Source organism: Amphibalanus amphitrite, unplaced genomic scaffold, assembly GCF_019059575.1.
Source record: "Amphibalanus amphitrite isolate SeventyFive unplaced genomic scaffold, NRLGWU_Aamphi_draft 000264F_arrow, whole genome shotgun sequence".
Classification (NCBI taxonomy): Eukaryota; Metazoa; Arthropoda; class Thecostraca; order Balanomorpha; family Balanidae; genus Amphibalanus; species Amphibalanus amphitrite.
Window position 1 is genome coordinate 200,430 of NW_024881759.1, and position 21,570 is coordinate 221,999.

Here is a 21,570-nt window from a genome sequence, read left to right on the forward strand (position 1 = left end):
TGTTTTTGTTCAAACAGAATTACTGCCAATTGTCTATCTTATCGTTACATGTGAACTTATTGTGCAGGCAAGTATGAAAGCAAATTTAGATAAATGCCTTCTTTCCTCAATAGGTATGAATCTTGCGGTGGTTTGAGTTCGAACGTTGCCCTTGAGTCGCCGTCTGTTCTTACGGGCCGCACCTAATGGACCGCTCCCAGTTTGGGAGCAGCTGTGATGGATCCCACGGCGATAGCTGCCGGCGGCCGGCCGAGAGCGGCTCGACTGCCGCCCAGTCGCAGACGCCCCGCCAGCTCCTCCATGAGCGATCACCAATCGGTCTCATCGGCTCGGCGGGCCGACTCGGGTTCCCCGGCTAACGGCTTGTGATGGATGCGCGGGGTGAGCGGGTGGGCGCCTGGTTTTTCACCGCCCGCCCCTGTACGATGGATGACGCCAGAAATGCTACGGACCGACGTCCCGGGCGTGCACCCTTACCGCCCTTACGCTGGGTCGGACTCGACGCTCAGTAGACGGTCTCTTAGGTACGCTGACAGTTTTGTTATTAACACGCCCGATCCCTGCCGAAACTGATCTTATACATCATAGGAGACCGGACTTTAAATCAGAACTGGCGGAGAACTGGGAAGAGAAATGAACGATACCTATCACACTGAGGCCTCACTGTTTAACTAGCAGTCACATTTCAGAGGGAGCCTCGCAGAGGGATTCTGGGACGCGACACGATCCCCTCCCTGGGCGCGTCAATGTTATTAGCAGGCAACTTATTCGTCGGAGACGGTTTAATTAAACGCAGATTTGGGATCTCATCAGCAAAGCGGGCTGACGGTAACAGGCGAGCGATATTATTATTATCTGGGAAATCACACCAGCACCGCTATCCACCAGATTTCTGAGCCAGATCTGACAGAGGGGACGCCCGCCGACCTTTGGGGCTGACTCGGACAGGACAGGAGGGACGCCAGAAGGCCCGACACAGAAATGACAGCAGCGATAGCTAGAAGAGGGAGTGCGGCGATCCCGACCTCAGGAGCACCCCCTGCCCTCCTCGCTCCCAGAGCCCTCGTCCGTCCACGAGCCGTCGCCTCCGACAGGGCTCGATGAATCACCTCCCATCGATCCATCATCACAGAGGTGTCGACTGTCTCTCTAGCGAACCGCGCTCCCCTCATCTCCTGTGTCCTGTGGTGCCTCCTGAAACCTGGCCCGGAAAAAGTTCATCCGGCCAATGCTTCGCCTTTTCTGGAGCACACATCACTTTATCTTTATTCAGTTGCACGGATGCAACTAGGCCGTTCTGTTGCTCTGTATGAACGTTGGAGTATGTATGTGATCTTTGTCGTACTCATGGCTTTCTTTTCCTTTTGTTTCAGTGATCAGCCAAGACGGCGGCAAACGGCCCAAAGAACCGGTAGAATATGACGACTATGACGCGTACGATGACCTGCCCACCAATAGCAGGTAAGGCAATGATTATAGCTTTAATTGGTATTGGTAAATCCTACTGGATGATCGCATTGTTTTGAACATTCAAAACTAATCCCCAAGCGAAAATTATATGATTTCAGCGGCCGTTTTACAAACTTATCTTCTCCCTTCGTCCTCGTGCATTGGCTGAGGTTTTACTTCTGAGGAACAATTAGACGGGAAGGGATGGCCGCGGCCTGGGTCTGACCAGTGACCATCCGGGGTATGCTCCTCTGACTTCTGTTTTATTCATTTGATTAGCACTTGTCGTATCTGACCTCTGAAAACTCTAGCTGACTTTTTTTACCTGCTGTCATCATTTCTGACCTCTGTGACCTCCGACCACTTCTTCTAACCTCCAGTCAGTCTTTATAACTCTTGACATCTTAAAGTCCCTATGGCCTCTGAGCCTCTGCCTTCCAACAGATCCCTCCGGTAGTTGACTTACGACAGCTCCCCTGTCCCCTGACCTACAGAAGCTCCCCCTGACCTCGGAGTCTGTCCTCTCGAAGCTCCCTCTGACATCTGCGATCTCCGGCAGCTCGGAGGAGGGCGAGAGGACCATCCGGCTGCTCAAGCCGCTGCAGAACCTCACGCTCATCGCCGGCGACACGCTCAAGCTGCGGTGCGAGTTCACTGGTGACCCGCCGCCCAACAAGTTTACCTGGTTCCGCAACGAGGCGCCGCTGGAGCGGGGCGAGGCGCAGATGCGGAAGGCCTACAAGACGCGCCACGGCTGGCGGATGAGGCTGAGGATCGGCGCCGTGGACACCCACGACACGGGCTACTACCGGTGTCAGGCGTCCAACGGGGTCCACCGCGCCCAGAGCACGGCTATAGTGCTGGTCAACCGGGGAGAGGACGGTCGACAGCCCTCCAGGCACCGTGAGTAACAAAGGGGACAGTCACGACTGAGGCTGTAGAGCGACGTGTGGAATTGTTTATTCATTATTTATAAAACAGCATGAGACGCATCAATGAATCATGGCTATACGAGTATTCTTAGCCTGGAGCCATTTTAAACAATGGGGTGGATAAAAGGAGCGTCAGGCCTACTAATGTCAAACTAGTGAAGCTGAATAATAAACGTTCTCGTATCTGTGCATGATTGAATGCAGGCGCCAGTCAGCTTATGTGACAGCATAGTCAGACGGCAGCCAACTAGGAATTTATCTTAGCGGCGGTCCAATCCCAACTACTACCGGATGCGTAGCGGCTGTTCCTCCGAGCAAATTTTGAGGAAAGATAGTTTGTATTCTTCTGGTGACATTTTCTTGAAGACAATGTTTTTGACGTTTGATTGTTGCATTGTTTGGGGAAGACTGTCCCATAGCTCTGTTGAGTCCTTGTCACTACCCTGACCTGATGTAACCTGATTTGACCTGACCTGACCTGAGCTGACCTGACTTGAGCTGGGTTGACCTGACCTGATTGCAGGTGACCCATTGGAGGGAATGGATGTGCCGGCCTTCCCGCCGTCGAAACCCATCTTTGACTTTCCGTCACTTACACCGCAGATTGAGTGAGTGTGACCTGGTTAATGGTTAACGGATGGTCATTTTGCTCTTTGATTTGAGAAATAGCTTGGTGTCGTAAGCCAAAGTGCTGACTGCGATAAATAATATAATGGGGTAGTGTAACAGCAGTCGTTGTAGCGTTTGCCAATGTACTCGTCGGTAGCCTGCCTGTTTCTGTATAGGATGTGTCCAAGTCTGGTGAATGCTAAGCGTGCCTATATATGACAGGTGTCTGTGTATCACAGATTCTGACGTGTTGTCTGTGTCTGCAGCAGCTCCGTGCCTTCAGAGGACGGTCTTGGCGGTCTGGAGGGTCTTCTGACGGGCGCAGACGGCGGTAGTGACCAACTGGTGCCCGTTTTGGACCCGTCACACTGGCCGAAGTCACCCGACAACCCCCGGCAGCTGAGCGGCACTTGTCAGCCGTACCGGGGCGCCGCGTGCGCGCGACACCTCCGTAACCGGACTGTGTTCGTGGCCGACGCCGACACCCAGGCGCGCATGGAGCAGCGCCTGGTGGACGCGCTCGGGCTCATCGAGATGTTCCCCGACCTCTCAGAGGTAGGGGCGCACCGCTCGACCGTTCTGCCGCCCTCTGGCCTAATCACTGAACCCGGTCCTACTCGTAATCACTGGTTCGTCTCGCTTAGACAATTTTGTACCACCATACTACTATAACTCACGATCCTAAATGGTTCTTTGTAACTACTTGTAACTCTAGAAATGGTGCTTGTCACGTCGAGTAGACCCCAAACGTTTCGTTGGGGACGGATTATTAAACTTGCTGTTCACGTCTCTGGCCAACAACAGAACTGATCGCTTACGCGGTACGGTGGCGCTCGGCGCTATCTGTCGGTCTTACGTGATACTGTGGCGCTGCCTGTCGTTCTGACGCACTACCCCGGCGCCCCCTGTCGTTCCAGTCGTGTGGCGACCACGCCGTTCAGACTGTATGTCTGGCGGCGTTCCCTCCGTGTGACGCTAGCCGACAGCCAGCGAGAGCGCAGCAGATCTGCCGGGACGAATGTGAGCTTATCAAGGAGTATCACTGCAGCAAGGAGTACACTGAGGCCCTCAAACACCCTCGGATCGGTCTGAAGATCCACCTGCCCATCTGTGACGACCTACCAGCCGTGGGATCGGCGGAGGCGTCCGACTGCGTGCGCCTCGGCCTGGCGCGCGTGGTGCCCGTCCAGCCGGAGCTCACGTGCTACACAGAGGACGGCACGGGGTACGCGGGCACCGCCCAGCGCGCCGCCTCGGGCCGTCTGTGTCGGCCATGGAGCGAGCAGATGCAGTATAGGACGCTGGCCGAGCGGCAGCCGGCGCTGCTTGGCGGCCACTCGTTCTGTCGCAACTGGGACAACCTGGAGACAGAGCCGTGGTGCTTCACTGCCGGCGAGCAGGGAGGCAGGGAGCGGTGCGCCGTGCCGGCCTGCTCCGACCCGCTCATCTGGTACATCGTCGTACCCAGGTGAGACGCGGGAGTGAGTGAGTTCTGGGGCTGGTGGACGCCCGACGAGCCGTTGCAGCGGACGCTAAGGGTAGTTGAGTGTTGGAATGGTAGGAAGGGGGCAGCACCGTTTACTCTCAACTGTTTGAGGCTGAATGTGTAAGATTGTCGGTATAACAGTAGGTGGCTTTCACGGTTTAATGCGAACACCTTTTCCAATGCTTCGGTACACCTAATGTCGGTCTCAGTGTGTCATTGAGTATGCGTGTTCATATACGCACTTGCCCCGTTGTTGATCCATCTGACCCCTGCGCCCGTACCGTCTCTGCCGGAGCAGTGTGGCGTTTCTGGCGCTCTGTATCGTGGTTGTGCTGGGCTGCTGCTTCTGCCGGAGGGTACGCAGCCGAGCCACATCGCCCGGCTACGGGCTGAAGCAGACGGCAGCGACGGCGCCCGTGGAGATGAGCGCACTGCTGCCCCGCCAGAGAGCCAGGGAGATCCCCATCCACAAGGTCCGCTTCCTCGAGGAGCTCGGAGAGGGAGCGTTCGGTGAGTCGCAGTCGTTCGGTGAGTCGCAGTCAGTGTACATGGCATTGTTGAAGCTCAGTGAACCTGAGTGTATAGTGGCCCTACGAGTATTTGCCACTCACTCTTCGTTTTTAATTAATCACGCTCGTTTCTTAACATCGTATTATATTTGCCATCCCTGACACGTAGTGTTTGACACCACTGTCGTTTCCACAGGGAAAGTATTTCGGGGTGAGATAGTCGGCTACCACGGCGACGGCGGCGTCATGCCCGTCGCCATCAAAACTCTGAAGGAGGGCGCCGGCCAGAAGACGCAGCACGACTTCGCGCGCGAGGCAGAGCTGATGACGGACCTGCAGCACCCGAACCTGGTCTGTCTGGTGGGCGTGGTGCTGCGCAACACGCCGCGCTGCATGCTATTTGAGCACAGCAGCCAGGGCGACCTGCACGAGTTCCTGACGCTGCACTCGCCGCGTTCGGACGTCTCCGGCTGCAGCAGCGACGGCGTGATGATCTCCGTGGAGCAGCTGATGGTGATAGCCATCCAGGTGGCCGCAGGTGTGTGCGCCTCCTAGTCCACAAACCGTATGCGGTATTGTCGGGGAGTCCTGTTGCACTACATAGTATGTATGTAATTTGTTTGCAAATGTCGTATTGTAATATGGCTAATGACACGTAATATATAGTCTGTCGTTAGACTATGTATATATTCCGTGCTGTTCATATATGTAATATGCAATATGTTCATAGCAATAATTTGCTGTTTAATTTACTGTTCATTTGCTGGTTACGCTTTGATACACTTTCCTTTGAAAAGTATAGGTAAATGAGACTTCATCGAATTCTAAACGACGTTTTATAATTTTAAGATGCGGTGTTTTCCTCCGTTCGCTGAATAGGTATTATCCCATTCTTGCTGTCATTAAATAATGCCGGTAGGCGGGGTTTATGTCGAGCTTAGCCTGCTGTTTTGACACACTTTAAAGCCACGATTGGCAGCTGACCCTAATCTCCGCTGTCATTCCAGGGATGGAGTTTTTAGCTAGTCATCATTATGTACATAGAGATTTGGCGGCGCGCAACTGTCTGGTCGGTGACAATCTGACGGTGAAAATATCCGACCTGGGCCTGGCGCGCGACATCTACGCATCCGATTACTACCGGTTAGTGAAATCTCAGTACGTTGACAGCTCTCTGTCGAGTGTTTGTAGACAATGACGGACATGATTCAAACACAGAGATGGATAAGTAAATGAAAATCTGAGCAAATAATTCAATCCTGAAAGCATCTTTCTTTGAAGCTAACTGGCTATGCTGTAGCTCAATTAATCGATTATACGGGACAGCATTGCTTTTATTATGTAATTTTCCTACATTTAGTTTCTATAATAATAATTATAATAATAACAATTGTAATTTCTACTACCTACATAAATCTACACTTATTGTAATGAAACCTATGTTTCTAGGTTTTACCTGAAAAGATATGCAATTCTTGACAGACGAGCGCGTTTTGATTTAAAGACATTCACCACCTGAAAGCAATATAAACTGAAACGGTTTCTCGTTAACCGCCTTTCACGCGCCGTCTCTGTGCTTTTGTGAGCAGTGTGCAGAGCAAGGCGCTGCTTCCCGTGCGCTGGATGCCGGTGGAGAGCATCATGTACGGCAAGTTCACCACCGAGTCCGACGTCTGGAGCTTCGGCGTGCTGCTCTGGGAGATATTCAGCTACGGCCTGCAGGTCAGTGTGGGAGACATTCAGCTACGACCTGCAGGTCAGTGAGAGTTTAGTTACAGCACTCAGTCAGTGGGTGCGGGAGATCTTTAATTACGGCCCACGGGTCAATGAGGGAGATATTCAGCTACGGCCTGCAGGCTGCAGTCGGCCTGGGTGTGCAGGTCAATCGGTCTGGAAAATATTCAGCCAGGGTCTGCAGGTCAGTATGGGAGATGTTAAGTGACGTTCAGGCATTCAGATATTCATGTTCAGCCACGGTCAGTCATTCAGGGAGCTATGGCCTGGAGGTCGATCGTCCTGTGGACATTCCGCACTATACCCGACGGTGGCTCCGAGAGCACGGGTGGAAAGGTTTCAGAGCAAATACAATAGCCGTTTTCACGACGGCCATCTGGTACACATTTGGTGCACATTTGGTGCAGATTAGGTGCAGATATGGTCAAATTAGGTTCAGTGTATCTCTTAGTAGCTATCAGCCAGGGTTGCGCTCATTGCGTATATGCCTGCTTTGCCATATTTTCAGAGAATATCATCGATTAAAACACTGAAATAAATTCATAAAATTAAGATATTCGCTGTAAAAGAGATTAGGTGCTGATTTGGTCAACTCAGGTGCATTCGCCGGATAGCCCGTAGTGAAAACGGCTATTGCAGGGTTCCTCAATCTGTGTCATCCCCCCCCCCACCCCCACCCCCACCCACGGCCACGTGTGTGTACCACATAATCGATGAGTGGAATTACCTTGTGGGGCGGGCGTGTAGGCTCGAGACTGACTCACACTGTCCTGTTTCAGCCCTTCTACGGCTACACAAACGCTGAGGTGATGGAGATGGTCCGCTGCCACCGGCTGCTCCCCTGTCCCGAGGACTGCCCCTCCATCATATACGCGCTCATGGTCGAGTGCTGGAACGAGACGGCCCACCGACGGCCGACGTTCAGCGAGCTGCACGTGCGGCTGCGCACCTGGCGCGCCATGCCCGAGGTGACGGCCCCGCACCGCAGCTCTGCGGGCGGCTCGCAGCACTCGCAACACAGCAGCACCGGGCCCAGCAACAACACGGCCAGCACGTCACTGAGCCGGCAGCAGCAGCAGGTGGCGCCGGCGCACCGCCAGCCGCCGGCGCCGGCGCTCTTCACTCGGCCCAGTACCCCGGGCTCGGCCGTCACCGTCAAACACAACGACAACTGGCCCATCATCCCCGACTCGAAGATATCCAACGTGTGACGTGCAGCGCTGCAGTGTTTGTTCGGCAGAGCTGCGGGATAACGCCGAGACGGCAGTCAGCCGGGCATGGGCAGCCTGAGACTGAGACTGTCTCTCGGAAAAAGGCATATTGGTCTGTGGCGCCACATCAGGACAGGCTGTTCGCAGTGTTAGATCATGACAGACTGTTTCAGAGTGTCAGATCAGGACGGATTATTGCATTGTCAGACCAGAGCAGTCTGTTCGGTGGCCACAGACAAGGACAGACTAGTCTGATCGGCGGCCCGCACATGCCACTAACCGCCTCACCGAGCGGTAGAGACTGGACGTCGCAGGCTGCAGATTCACTGATACGTGCACCGTGCAGCCAACCAAAGTTTGTTACTTTTATACGTGACCGGCCCCCTGATGACGTCACTGATATCGGGTACCGAGTAGCGGCCGCGGGCGCTCTGCCGCTGCGGCCGGCAGCCACCACGCCCCCCAGAGATCTGAGTTTTGTTAATTTATCGGCGTGGCGAGCGAAGCGGAGGCACTCCGTTTGACTGATGCAATACACTGTATGTATGTGTATGTTAAGAGTCTTTGGGTTGGTGTGGAACCGGCAACTGGTACGACTTTGCAGGATGGGTAAAGCTGGTGTGTCCCGATGCTGGCCGCTGTTGGGTCACTCAGCTAGTTTTCAATTATCATGGAAAGTTGGCATGGGTTGTAGATCTGTGCGGACACGGGCAACAGTCTGTACCGCGTGGCCAATAGACATTAGCACCAGTCAATGATATCCTACACAAATTACATAGCATGAGAGATGAATGATAAAATAGAACTCGCATCCATTCTTTAGACGTTTGCAAAACGTAAAAAAAAAAACTATGCACACCGCGGCCACGAAATGACTGCGAATGTTTTTCTCTCTCTCTTCTAGCAACTGAAGAAATGGTCAGTTTTGATATTCACTACATAGGTATGCGTCGATAATTGGGCCGATAAGACACAAAAATTTAATGGCTTAGCCGTGACAAGCTAAAAACGTCAAGACATACGAATTAATGAATTACCTACATCACACACTTTTCGTGCCGATTACCGAAAACAAAAATAGAAATGCATCTCACTTCGGTCGGTTCCAGAAGGGATGTAATCAAAGACCAACATTTTTACAGTGATTCCTACACTTACGGATTTGAAAAAAAAAAACTAAGAATAATTTTACTATCGCCAACCAATCACGTTAATAACGTATGAGGTCAAGCATCATGAAATGAGACAATCGATGCGGTGCTTTACAGCAACGGGGTCAATTTTTGACCATTGCGTTAGCGAGTTAGGCTTTTGTCCTTTTGCACCGTACGCTTTTCCGATAATGTCGTCGGTGGATGGAAAAATAACATCACAGCCACGTATTGATGACACAAATTAAAACACGTGTCGTCACTCTATTATATAATTTGCACATTTTTGTCAATATTTTAAAACTATACAATGAAAAAAACGGTAATGGAGCCTGCAACGGTTCGGCCGTCATTGGCGTCCGCAGTGCACAGAGCACAGGATGTGTCTGCTGCCACGGACGGATATTGAGGCCTAGCGGGCACTGAGCCTCATCGAACAGTTGTGCGCACCACACAGCCCCGAACGACGGCCTCCACAGGCGCGAGAGCCGCGGCCTCCACCGAACCACCGCGCCGCGGGTCGGCAAAAGCTGTATGTCTGCCCGAGCGCCGAGCGGCCTGTAGCGCAGCGCGCCGGTGCGTTGACCGTAGCGCGCCTGCTGGGAGGCGGGGCCGCGCGAGCCGAACCGCTGTCCGTCCGTTCGCCGCCGCCTCTCCACCAGCGCCGGCCAGCAGTGCAGGACGGGTCTGACTGTCTCCGAGAGCTGACAATATGACTGATCAGGTGAGTCAGGAGCGCCGCCCTGATGTCTGGTTGGGACAGCTGTGACTGATACATGAAACGGCAATTGACCTGTAGATTCACAAGTTCAAGTGTGTTGACCGTGCTATGATAGTGTGAAAGCATCCACGAGTCTGAATCGGTTGGTGTGTCGTTCAACTGCCCGTTCGTTTGTTCGTTCATTAAGCTGCCTATCTCTCTTGTCAGTGATTCGATAGAATGAAATAACAAAGGCTTTGACGGATCGTATACAATTAAGTTCGGAGTTCGATTTGGAAGACCAGTTATGCTGTACCTACCTACCTATCCAAGAGCGAGGTGTTACTGGAATGCATATTGAAGTAGGTTTTTAATGCATTCATTTGTGCGCTTTATTTTCTAAAATCGAACGGTAAAATGGAAATTATTGCCTCACCCGGCTGGGTCGAATATAAGAGGACATTGCTCCGTTCTCCGATGGCAGCTAGCTCTATGCCAGCGATAAAAAAAAATCTGGCTGCCCCACAGCTGCACAGTTTCGAGTTTTTATTGAGGTAGGCGAAGGCGCAAAATAAATAGACGATGAGTGTTAACGATGCGCACGAATATGACGGCAGGGCCAGGGAACGGTAGAAGGTGAAACGGCGAGGAAGCAAAGTAAGCGGACGAAAGGAAAGGCGGAGAGGAGACAAAGGAGACGTGGCCCGACTCGACGTGTTCCGCCGTGGTGAAAGGTCATGTCTTTAAATAAACAGACCTAGGGATGGCTGCCGCCCACCAACCTAACACCTCAGAGCCACCGACAGGGCCTTCCCACGAATGTCCCATTCCCCTGCCCCTGCGAGGAGTTTAAGGGCGGAGGATGAGGGGTTCAGAAGGTCCTTAAGTACCATTAATTATTATTATATAGAGGCACAAAAAGTCACAAATACTTGACGACCGAAGTATGTCAGCTCAAGCGACATCTAATCGCTGGGAAACAACTTTGGCATTTTTTCCACTCAGGAACGGAAATACGCACGTCGCTCACAGGTGTACCTACAGCAAACATGCCCACAGCCCACAGGTGTTAGACGGGACGATGCCCTAAAACAGATGGTTGTAGATGGAGAGGGCGTAAGTACTTCCAAAAGAGCCATCAAAACTGCCTCCACTCCCTCTAAAGCCCCTGAGGTGTCATGCTAAAAGACACAGCTCGATAGCAGACCGTGAAAGCTGTGCAGAGAGGGCGTTCGGCTTGGTTCTCTGCTGGCGTCGTGCCAGAAGCGGGGTACGAGGCGGGCTCGAACTGACCTTGGGTGTTCCAGCAATTGGTCGTACCCGCGACAGGGCCTTCCGAACCAGTGCAGTGGACCTCAAACTTAGCCCGTGTCAGGGCGGCGGTCCGAGCGTAACAAGTGACACGTTTGATCCGATGGTGCAGGGATCGCCTGCCCCTCACTCGGCTCCTATATGCCACGTCAAGTTTTCACAATTGTGACGCTTTCAGTCAAATTGACAAATTTCAGACACTTGCAAACTAATAAACTGCTAAGGCATCGCTGAGAAAGCATTAGATAGCGCTTATAAAATCATTTCCTGGTTGTCGGATTAATTAAAAGACAAGACTTCACTATTTTTAGGTTTTTGATAAAATGGCCAAATGGGCCCAGTGTAAACCAATGAGGCTATAACATTGAGCGATATGTATTCGATAGCTCCTTTTAAGTTCTTTCACTAAAGGTCTTGAAATTTGACCTCTGGACAGTGGTTTGGGCTCCAAAGTACAGGGAACACCGCCAAAATAAACGTTTCCATAGAAACATTTTTCTGCCTTGGCCTTGGATTCAGATTGTATTGCACTTCTAATGTGTTTGTCTTGTTTAAAAGCGTCGAACAATTAATAGTTACTTGACCTTACAAGATCAACGCATAAATTTGCCTCCACATAAGGGTTATGACCTGACCTGAAAAGTCATGCTGCTTACGAATCAATCCTGGTCATTGCGATGGCATATTAACCCGCGCCCCGTAGGGGGGGGCCGAAACGGCCCCCCTGTCCTTTTCGGTCGATATCTCCTAAACGGCTGGAGATATCGCCACGAAACTTTCAGGACCCCTCCGGGCATCAATTTTACACATTGTGACCAAAAATTTTCCAGAGGCTATGATAGGTTGGCCACAAATGACGTCAGAGTGACGTCATGTTCTGTCATTTTCGACCGAAAAAAGACCTTCGCGAGAAGACCTGTCAGGACTACAGCTTTGAAGATACAGAAAAATGATCAAGACATAAAAGGTGTAGAATTAACAGGGCTACAAAACTGCTATCTCGAATTTTTGAAATTTTTTAGTTTTGACCCCCAAAAATCAAAAAAGCATTTTTTGGATATATTCGCCAAAAAATCCAAAAAGTTTTTTGAGTTTCGAAAAAACCGGAATATATGTGATAGTGCCTACCGTCTTCTATCTACATACCAAATTTCAGATCGATACCTCGTTTTTTGGCCAAGTTATAGCGAAAAAACTGTTCAAAAATGATGACGTCAAATTTTCAAACTCAATTTTTGGCAATTCTAGAACTCGTAGAGCAAAACGAAGACCACCATTAGACTCGCCGTGACGAGCTGCATCGAATCGATACCCATTTTATGCAAAAATATCAACTTTGAAATTTGACCTAATTTGACCTGACCTTGACCTGACCTTCACAAAAACGTGACCTAGGCTGGCCCCAAAGGCTGCCTAACCCACATAATCGCATTTGTCATGTAAAATGAACCATAAAACATGTATCACACGACACATTCATATTGTGACCCCCGGTGACCTGACCTCGCTGTGACCTGACCTGGTATCAGTGACCTCAGATAGCAAAGTATGTGTTTGACGAACAATGTACCATCGATGGTTTTCAATAAATTACCAATTTACTCGCTTTCACAGCACATTTCTTGAATTGCCTGTGAACGGTGAAAATCTGACCTTTGACCTGACCTGTGACGTCATCGGTTTGACCTAGGTCAATGAAATTTGGTCACAAGGTAGTTACGGGTGGGGCTATCGAACGCCGTTTGAATTTTGAAAATCGGCCGGTAACTTTCCGAGATCTTAGGGGGGGGCGAAACGCCCCCCCCCCCCCCTACGCGGGTGGTAGGGTCCGCCGGTAGCCCTACGGGGCGCGGGTTAAATGCGTTTCCATCGATTTGACGTTTCGTTTAGTGTCCCCGCGGCGCTTAGAATTACATTCGTACCAAAAAAGCACTGTCTTGCATGTGTTCGCCCACTGACTTTTGAAGATGTCTTTACTAGACTTATAGGTCTGGGTAAACGCTACCTACCGAAAAAGAAATAATCTTTGAGGCAACCTGTCACGTTAACCTATCACCACTTAACCTGTCACGTTAAGTGGTCGTAGCTAGGATGTGCGTGAAGTTTTTCTTGAAATGAGGTCACTTAACGTGACCCGACGACCGGACCTGAGATAACTTAGGGCTGCAGTCTCAACTTGTAGGTACGAAAGCGGAACCTAAAGTTTCTCTTAACTAAGGGGGCGTTAAAAGCTCCCCTCACGCACGAGCATAACGGCGTGGGTCAATACTAAATTAATTGCAAAACGGAAGCGGTTTTGGTGAGCACTAAGTAAATGGTCCTTAGTTTAACTTATGTAAAGAGGGATTAAACACAAGTAACACATGAACGAGAAACACGTCCAAACCTATAGCGCCTACAGCTATATCGCCGCGTAGTCGGGCTCATAAACGCCACAGCTGTCCATCCCTTCTTGCTTCGGTGTCCGTCTAAACTGCCTTGGTATTGCCGGGTTATATAATATCCTACACGATTTGTTATTTAATCTCTCATTTGTCCACAGGGTCCGTTGTTGATTCGTGGTGGAAAAGTGGTCAACGATGACCGGATATTCGACGCAGATGTCTTTGTCGACAAAGGCATCATTCAGTGAGTACAGGTTATCCGTGCAGGTTATGTGCTTACTAAATTTGCGTGGTTTAGGTTTTTTTTAATAAATTTAGCCCGAATCTTTTGAATGGAAGGATTCACAAGGACAGAGCCCACGCAAAGCGAAGCTTGTTGCGTTACTCTGCCCTCTACCCTCCGATCGCACAATTCCGGTTCTATGGCAAACGTTGGAGTCCAAAGTTATAAATTTAATATGCATTTTAAGTAAACTGTGCTTGAAGGGCGGTATAATTGAACAAAGGACGTTGATATTGAATACATATCAAACCCTCTTTTTTCGGCTCTCAGGTGAACGGCTGTGTTGACGTCGCCTTGTCCATGCGTTGACACTGGCGATCGTTCCTCAGGGCGTTGGGACCGGAGTCCGGACCTCAGGTGAACGGCTGTGTTGACGTCGCCTTGTCCATGCGTTGACACTGGCGATCGTTCCTCAGGGCGGTGGGACCGGAGTCCGGCTCTCAGGTGAACGGCTGTGTTGACGTCGCCTTGTCCATGCGTTGACAGTGGCGCTCGTTCCTCAGGGCGGTGGGACCGGAGTGCGGACCTCAGGTGAACGGCTGTGTTGACGTCGCCTTGTCCATGCGTTGACAGTGGCGCTCGTTCCTCAGGGCGGTGGGACCGGACCTGGCGGTGCCGGAGGGGGCCTTCGTCATCGATGCTGCCGGCAAATACGTCATGCCCGGTAAGAGAACTCTCGCTATGAGCTAAGCTTAGAGGGCTAAAAGCTAAGAGCTATCGTCTAGCATTCTGAGCAGCAGTAAACCATGCCGCTGCAGCGCATCGTCTTTATGGAGCCCCGGCGACTGGCGTGGTCGCGAATGCTACTCGGTTTGTCACTGCAGGAACATTTTTGCTGAATTCGAAGAAACACTATCTGGGAGTACGAGATCTGAGAAACACTTCATTATAAGGACGCATTCGGAAAAACATTCCATACGACGTGAAGTCACCTTCATATGAGTTGTTCCTGCGAATACATCCGAGGCAAAACGTCTCTCCATGAATATTTCACAAAATCACTTGAGAATATTGATGAGAGTCACAATAAGATGTCATCAATGACCTGCATCTCCCCTTTCTCCGCAGGCGGCATCGACACGCACACGCACATGCAGCTGCCGTTCATGGCACCGCAGCGATCGACGACTTCTACTGGGGCACGCGCGCCGCGCTGGCCGGAGGCACCACCATGATCATCGACTTCGTGCTGCCGCAGCGAGGCGAGTCGCTGCTGGACGCCTACAGCAAGTGGCGCAACTGGGCAGACGAAAAGGTCTGCTGTGACTACGGCTTCCACGTGGGCGTCACCTGGTGGTCGGAACAGGTGAGCGACGTCGTTCGCCGTAGTGAGTCACGGAAGGGAAGGCAACGTGACGTCTCAGCGACGTTCCCCAGTGCGGAAGAGGAGGCGAGGAAGCGTGGTTCCAAGCATGAGGGACTGAGAGTGATGGATCGCTTCCCGCGGTCAGTGGAGGTGATGCTGGGCAATTTCGGGTAGCCATGGAAGTTGGAGAATGGGGCGGCATCATGGAAAGACTGGTGATGACACGGGCGTAGGAACGTCATGAAAAGTGGGTGGGCCACCCTGTCAAGAGGCCTCATTTTCCAGGGGGCCTCCTTTTTTCAGGGGCCTCCAACTTTTGCCTCGTCCTGCTGGCTGCTTTCAAGTATGACCTCCAAATCTAGCTTCTGAGATCGGGCAGATGTACCCAGGGGCGTAACCGCTTAAGCGAACAGTGCCGAAAGTCCGCACCATTTTTAAAACTTATTCCCCTCCGATTTTTTTAGAATCTATTTGCCGCAAACGGCGCATGACCCCTGAAAACCCTTACGCAAATGTCTTCCTCGTTTCCCAGGTGCCCCCATTAGCTTCATAGGCGCCCTCTTTGGCATATAAGCGCCCTATGTATAGTCATCAGAGACATCCCTATGTCCCACAGTCGCCCCGTTGTCGCATACAATGTGCGCTTATCATAGGCGTCTCTCTTTTATGGACACTTGAAGGCGCCTCTCTTTGCCATGCCGGCGCCCCTGTTTCTTATGAATGCACCCCCATGGCATTGATCAATTGCAGTCGCAGACCTCTATTGCATGTGGACGCCCATATATGTAGGCCTCAGAGGCACCCCTCTTTCGCATTGAGGCGCCCCTATGGGCTTCATAGGCGCCCCTCTATTGCACGTAGGTGCCCTACTGTCTCAGAACCGCTCCCATTTGGCATGCAGACGCCCATCTTTCGACGGAGGGGCCGCTGTGGTTCTTAGAGACGGCATGTTGCTCCCAGACGCAGATGGGGCTCTCGGAGTCGACAGTGTGGGACCTACAGTCGCTGATGGGTGCCCGCCAGATGTGGACCCTCGGAGACGCCGTTATGGGGCCCTCAGAGATGCCGGTATGTGGCCCTTAGAGACACCGGTGTGGAACCCTCAGATACTTCAGTGTGAAGCCCTTACAATTGCTGGTGTGGAGCTATGAATGCGCTGGCTTAAATCCCTCAGAGGCCGGTACATGGACATTAGAGCTCAGTGAGAGCTTGTGTGGTGCCTTCAGTGGCCTTGTGGAGCCGTTAGACATCAACATGGTGCTCTCAGGAGCCGGTGAGTCCTCAGAGTCACCGGTGTGGGGCCTTCAGAGCTCCGAGATACTGGTGTGGGACCCTCAGAGGTGTCGGTGTGGGTCCTTCAGATATACCTATAGAGCCTTGAGATACACAGGTGTGGTGGCCCACAGAGGCGCCGGTGTGGGGCCCCCAGAGCCACCGATATAGGGCCCTAAGAGACACTAGTATGACCCTCAAAGGCGCCGCTGTGTGGCGCTCATTAACACTGGTGTGGAGCCATCACAGGCGGGTGAGGCCGTTAGAGGCCGGAAAGGGCCCTTTAGATGCTTACAAGGAGCCTTCAGAAGCCGGCGTGGCACCCTTATGAGGATAAGCGTGTCTACTTAGGAGCCCTTGAGGTGCTCTCGTGAGCTCTGTGGGGCCCTACCGAGCCGAAATATGGCCACGGCCAGTTGCCGCCGCATGGCTCTTCGGACTATCATTCTCAGGGGCCTCATCTGCCTAGTTTGAATAGAAGGGCCTCTCAGACAATCAGTATCATGGGCCTCCTCTGGCTAGTATAAATAGAAGGGCCTGTTAGACCATCAGTCCTAGGGGCCTCTTCTGGTTAGTATAAATAGAAGAGCCTCTTAGACCATAAATCTCAGGGGGCTCCTGTGGACAGTATAAATAAAAGGGCCTCTCAGACAATCAGTCTCGGGGGCCTCCCTCGAAAAGTGTAAATGTGGATAGAGGGCCCCCTCAGATTCATTAGGAGTGGACCTCTCTGACTATCAGTCTCAGGGGCCTCTTGTGGCCAGTATGAATATAAGAGCCTCTCAGACCATCGGTCTCAGGGGCCTCTTCTGACTAGTTTGGATAGAGGGCCCTCCCAGACCACCGGTTTCAGGGGCCTCCAGTGGCCAGTTATATGAACAGAAGGGCCTCACAGCCATCAGCCTCGGGGCCTCTTCTGACTGGTGTGAATATGAGGGCCTCTCATACCATCAGTCTCAGGGGCCTCTTCTGCCTGGTGTGATTATAAGGGCCTCTCAGGTCATCAGTCTCAGGGGCCTCCTCTGACTACAGTGTAGATGGATAGGCCTCTTCTGACTATTGAGGATAGAGGGGCCTCCTCTGACTAGTGAGGGTAGGGGGGCCTCGGCTAGACCGCCAGTGTCAGGGGCCTATTCTGACTAGTGTGGATGGAGGGGCCTCCCAGACCACCAGTCTCAGACCTCTGACTAGTGTGGATAGAGGGGCCTCCCAGACCGCCAGTGTCAGGGGCCTCCCCAGACCAGTGGTGGATATTGGGGCCTCCTCAGATCCACTAGGGCCTCTCAGGCCATCAGTCTCAGGGGCTTCGACTGACAAGTATGAACAGAGGGCCTCCTTGGATCCATCACGGCCCCTTGGAGTCCGTGCGTGGGGATTCGTGGAACTTATTTTTACCGAGTTTGTTTATTCTGGAAGGTGACGACGTCCTCTCAAATCGAGACGAGGGGCCTCGAGTAAAAAGTGGGTGGGCCAAAACACATGGTTGGCCCCCCCACCTCGAAAAGTGGGTGGCCCACCTGCCCCCCCCCCCCCCCCCTGTTCCTACGCCTATGGGTGATGATCGAGCCCTGGAATTCAGAGAGTGGTTGGCATCATTTGATGGCAATTACGTAGCGATAAGTGTTTTATGCAGTGGTGGTCTATGCTCTGTCTGGGGCTAGTGTCCTTTGGCATGTTCGAGTTGTAGCATGTTCATGTTCGATTGTAGCATGTTCGAGCTCTTCTCTTTGTGTTTTCAGGTAAAACAAGAAATGGCTGAGCTTGTTAAAGACAAGGGCGTCAACTCCTTCAAGATGTTTATGGCCTACAAGGACACTTGGCAGCTGCTGGACGAGGACTTGCTGAAGGCCTTCACTCAGTGCAAGGCGATCGGTGCTCTGGCGCAGGTTCATGCCGAAAACGGAGACGTCATCAAAGAGGTGCGTACTTGGACCTGGGGGAATGGGAAGAGTGCGTGTGTGGGCCTCCATACTCATGTTGACATGGTGTCCTCCAAGCGGCTTCGGGTACGCCAGCGTTCCGGACGTTTGGTTTGTTTGGTCCTGTCTTATTTCGCGTCTTGTGACGTTTTCGTGCTATGTGTGTCCAGATGGGTAACCGGATGCTGGCGGCCGGTATCACCGGTCCGGAGGGTCACGCGCTCTGCCGGCCCGAGGAGGTGGAGGCCGAGGCCACCAACCGCGCCTGTGTGCTGGCCACCAGGTGGGCTGCCCGCTCTACATCGTGCACGTGATGTCGCGCGCGGCCGCTGACGTGGTCTCGGCCAAACGGCGCCAGGGTCACGTGGTGTACGGCGAGCCGGTCGCTGCCGGACTGGGCACGGACGGCACGCACTACTGGAGCACGTGCTGGAGACACGCAGCCGCTCATGTCATGGGACCGCCGCTGCGGCCCGATCCCTCCACGCCTGCCTACCTCATGGACATGCTCGCTAAGTAAGTGGAAACAACCTCGCTAGCGTCTTCGGTCCCCTTCGTTCTCATTGTGACTTCGTTTTGCGAGACTTGCGATACGATGAGCGAAAGACGATCGGGGACATGGACATGCTCGCTAAGTAAGTGGAAACAACCTCACTAGCGTCTTCGGTCCCCTTCGTTCTCATTGTGACTTCGTTTTGCGAGACTTGCGATACGATGAGCGAAAGACGATCGGGTTTTATTTCTTTTTTTCATTTTTTATTCAGGTTGTCAGGTTGTAATTTTAATCATAGTACTTATCTTTATAGTGAAATATTTGCCATGCACCTATTTCAGCAACGACCTACAGTGCACTGGCACAGACAATTGCACCTTCACCTCGGAGCAGAAGGCGCTGGGAAAGGGTGACTTTACCAAGATCCCGAACGGCGTCAACGGAGTAGAAGACCGTATGTCGATTATCTGGGAGAGGGGCGTCTGCTCCGGCAAAATGGACCCGAGGCGCTTTGTCGCCGTCACCAGCACGAGCGCCGCCAAGATATTCAACATTTATCCCAGAAAGGTCAGTTGTGTGTGAAGCGATCCTGACCGAAATTCGGTCCTCACTTTGGTCCCGGCTCCCGACCATACTGTCGAAAATATTCGCATGAATGATACAGTGCAATAATATAAGTTTCATGACAACAAAGTCGTAGATAGAAAAAAAGAGCTGGCCAGGGAAGATTCACGACGATAGAATGAAAACCTATAGCTACTGTGTTATCGAAATGTTATGTAATCTGTTCACTGTTGCCGCTCTGTGTGTCGGGCTCTTTCCAGGGTGTGATAGCCGTGGGTTCGGACGCCGACCTGATCGTCTGGAACGGCGAGACGAGCCGCGTCATCTCCGCCAGCACGCACCACCAGCGCTGTGACTTCAACGTGTTCGAGGGCCAGACGGTGCGCGGCGTGGCCGAGTGGGTGGTGTCGCGCGGCCGCGTCTGCGTGCGCCAGGGTCAGGTGGAGGCGGTGCGGGCTGCCGGGAGGTTCGTGCCCACGCCAGGCTACTCGCCGGAGGTCTACCTGCGCGTCCAGCAACGCGACAAGACGCGCACGCCTCACGCAGTCGACCGCAGCGAATCGTAGACTCCGCCAGTCTCGATCAGCGAATCACCAGTCTCGGTACGTTGTGAGGATGGATCGGTCGGTGAAAAGGGGAAGCAGGTTCGGAAAAGTTATGGAACCTCCATATGAAAACGTTGTTATTCTTAAACTTAGTTTTTAATGGTATGTGAATATCACAATTGAACGCCAATTACCGACTCATTTGTTCTGAACCTTCTGATGACTATTCGTTTATAGCATCGAACCCCATGCCATCTAGCGACGGTTGCCCGTTACATGAGCCAGGTTTTACACCCGACATAACTAACCTCCTCATCCTTTGAGGACCTGGCCTGGACGGCTACATATGGGGTCAGGCGAAGCAGAGGTCTAGGGAGGCGAAACATCGGTCATGAGATCTTTCCCAGCCTCTGTGCTCAACGTAACACTATTTGACATGCAACCTGCTGAGAATAGACGAATAGTGTTTCCACAGTCCCTCAGGAAGCTCTTATCATCAATTCCCTCGTTGCCTCGACGAATGATATTTGTGTCGTTTTTCAGGAGGACCCTCTGAGGGGCTCTCATCAGACCGGAATGAACCAGAAACTTCCCTCTAAATGACAACGTTCGTGCTCAAATGCCCACACAAATTGACGTCTCTACAGCGCCACTGCAGGCCGGTGGTAGATGACACAACAGTTCTGGTGAAGGCTGCAGTAGCTGCGACCACTGGACAAAAGATGTCAGCAGTGTATCGCGATGAAGGCGAATATTAGTGCCACAGTGTATATACAGCCACAGCCGAGACGTCTGCAGGGCCAGGCAGAGTTCTCAACTCCGGCGTCTTGCCAGCTAAGATAGATATTATATCTAGATAGTCCAACTATGAAAATACTACCCAGACGTCATTCCAGGGATCATATTTTCACGATGTTTACACACAATGTTCTTGACTGTGTCACCACTTGGAAGTGCTCAATTATACGGTTACATGGAATTCCAGCCCTTCCAGCGAGTACCGGATAATGTTGTTGTTTATCACGCGAATGTCCATTGAAACTGCAATTGATGAAAATGATCTAGCTGGGAGTATTGCCTAACTTGCTTGTCATGCTTTGTGCGTATATACTAACTGGATTCAACATTTATCTTGAGGGACGCCGGACGCGCATAATATCATGTAATGTTAGTGTGAAAAGAAAATATATGCACTTGTTTCGTTTAGTTGTAGCTCGCTCTGTCGAACGACATAGATAATATTCAGATGTCGGTTGAGTGTTGACAAGTGAATCTTGAAAAAAAAATCGACGAACCGACTCTGTAAGTCATATTCTTTTAACGTCACAGCTCAATTCAAGTTCAGCAAATAGGTACTGAAAATGCGATGTTAACGACTTAAAACAACACCGTTCCATGCTTCCATCCTCAGGATACTGAAATCCTTTTCCTCCACGCCGCAACCCCCTTCCGGGCTGGACAGGCAACTTTATCTCATGCGGGCTGCTCCCTTGGAGCGGCACCGCTGCTCCCGAGGGAGCGCACCCCGTAGCCGGGTGCAGTGAGTGCCTTGGGGCTGGGTGGCCTGTCCTCTGGACGGGCTCAGCCCCGGCGACTCACTAGGGTGCCTGCCCAGACCAATGTCTCCCCCTAATTCCTACCATCCTTCCGGCTCTGCAATGGTCTTGACGACCGAAAGGGCCTAACCCAACAAAACAAACAAACAAACAAAC

At 52.0% G+C, this 21,570-nt stretch overlaps 2 protein-coding genes across 5 annotated transcripts in view; both read left to right on the forward strand.

Annotated features, from left to right (window-relative positions):
* LOC122386840 (inactive tyrosine-protein kinase transmembrane receptor ROR1-like) overlaps positions 1-8,482 on the forward strand; it is a 115,865-nt gene extending 107,383 nt beyond the window's left edge. For 2 of the 4 annotated variants that reach the window (XM_043376501.1, XM_043376499.1), the window contains 10 exons: positions 1,374-1,461; positions 2,009-2,352; positions 2,905-2,989; positions 3,257-3,545; positions 3,908-4,458; positions 4,775-4,986; positions 5,182-5,523; positions 5,993-6,128; positions 6,575-6,707; positions 7,499-8,482. In XM_043376501.1, the coding sequence (XP_043232436.1) occupies positions 1,374-1,461; positions 2,009-2,352; positions 2,905-2,989; positions 3,257-3,545; positions 3,908-4,458; positions 4,775-4,986; positions 5,182-5,523; positions 5,993-6,128; positions 6,575-6,707; positions 7,499-7,930 (2,612 nt within the window). In that variant the 3' untranslated portion in view covers positions 7,931-8,482. The remainder of the gene's footprint in view (positions 1-1,373; positions 1,462-2,008; positions 2,353-2,904; positions 2,990-3,256; positions 3,546-3,907; positions 4,459-4,774; positions 4,987-5,181; positions 5,524-5,992; positions 6,129-6,574; positions 6,708-7,498) is intronic. The other 2 variants (XM_043376502.1, XM_043376500.1) reach the window with 1 other exon arrangement.
* A 1,167-nt stretch (positions 8,483-9,649) lies between these two features.
* LOC122386842 (dihydropyrimidinase-like) lies at positions 9,650-21,064 on the forward strand. Its single transcript, XM_043376504.1, is given in 11 exon segments — positions 9,650-9,805; positions 13,635-13,720; positions 14,350-14,423; positions 14,828-14,875; positions 14,878-15,065; positions 18,077-18,256; positions 18,427-18,535; positions 18,538-18,772; positions 19,091-19,316; positions 19,574-19,915; positions 20,402-21,064. Coding segments are annotated over 10 exon segments (1,464 nt in total). The 5' UTR covers positions 9,650-9,793; the 3' UTR covers positions 19,880-19,915; positions 20,402-21,064.
* Positions 21,065-21,570: the final 506 nt, after the last annotated feature.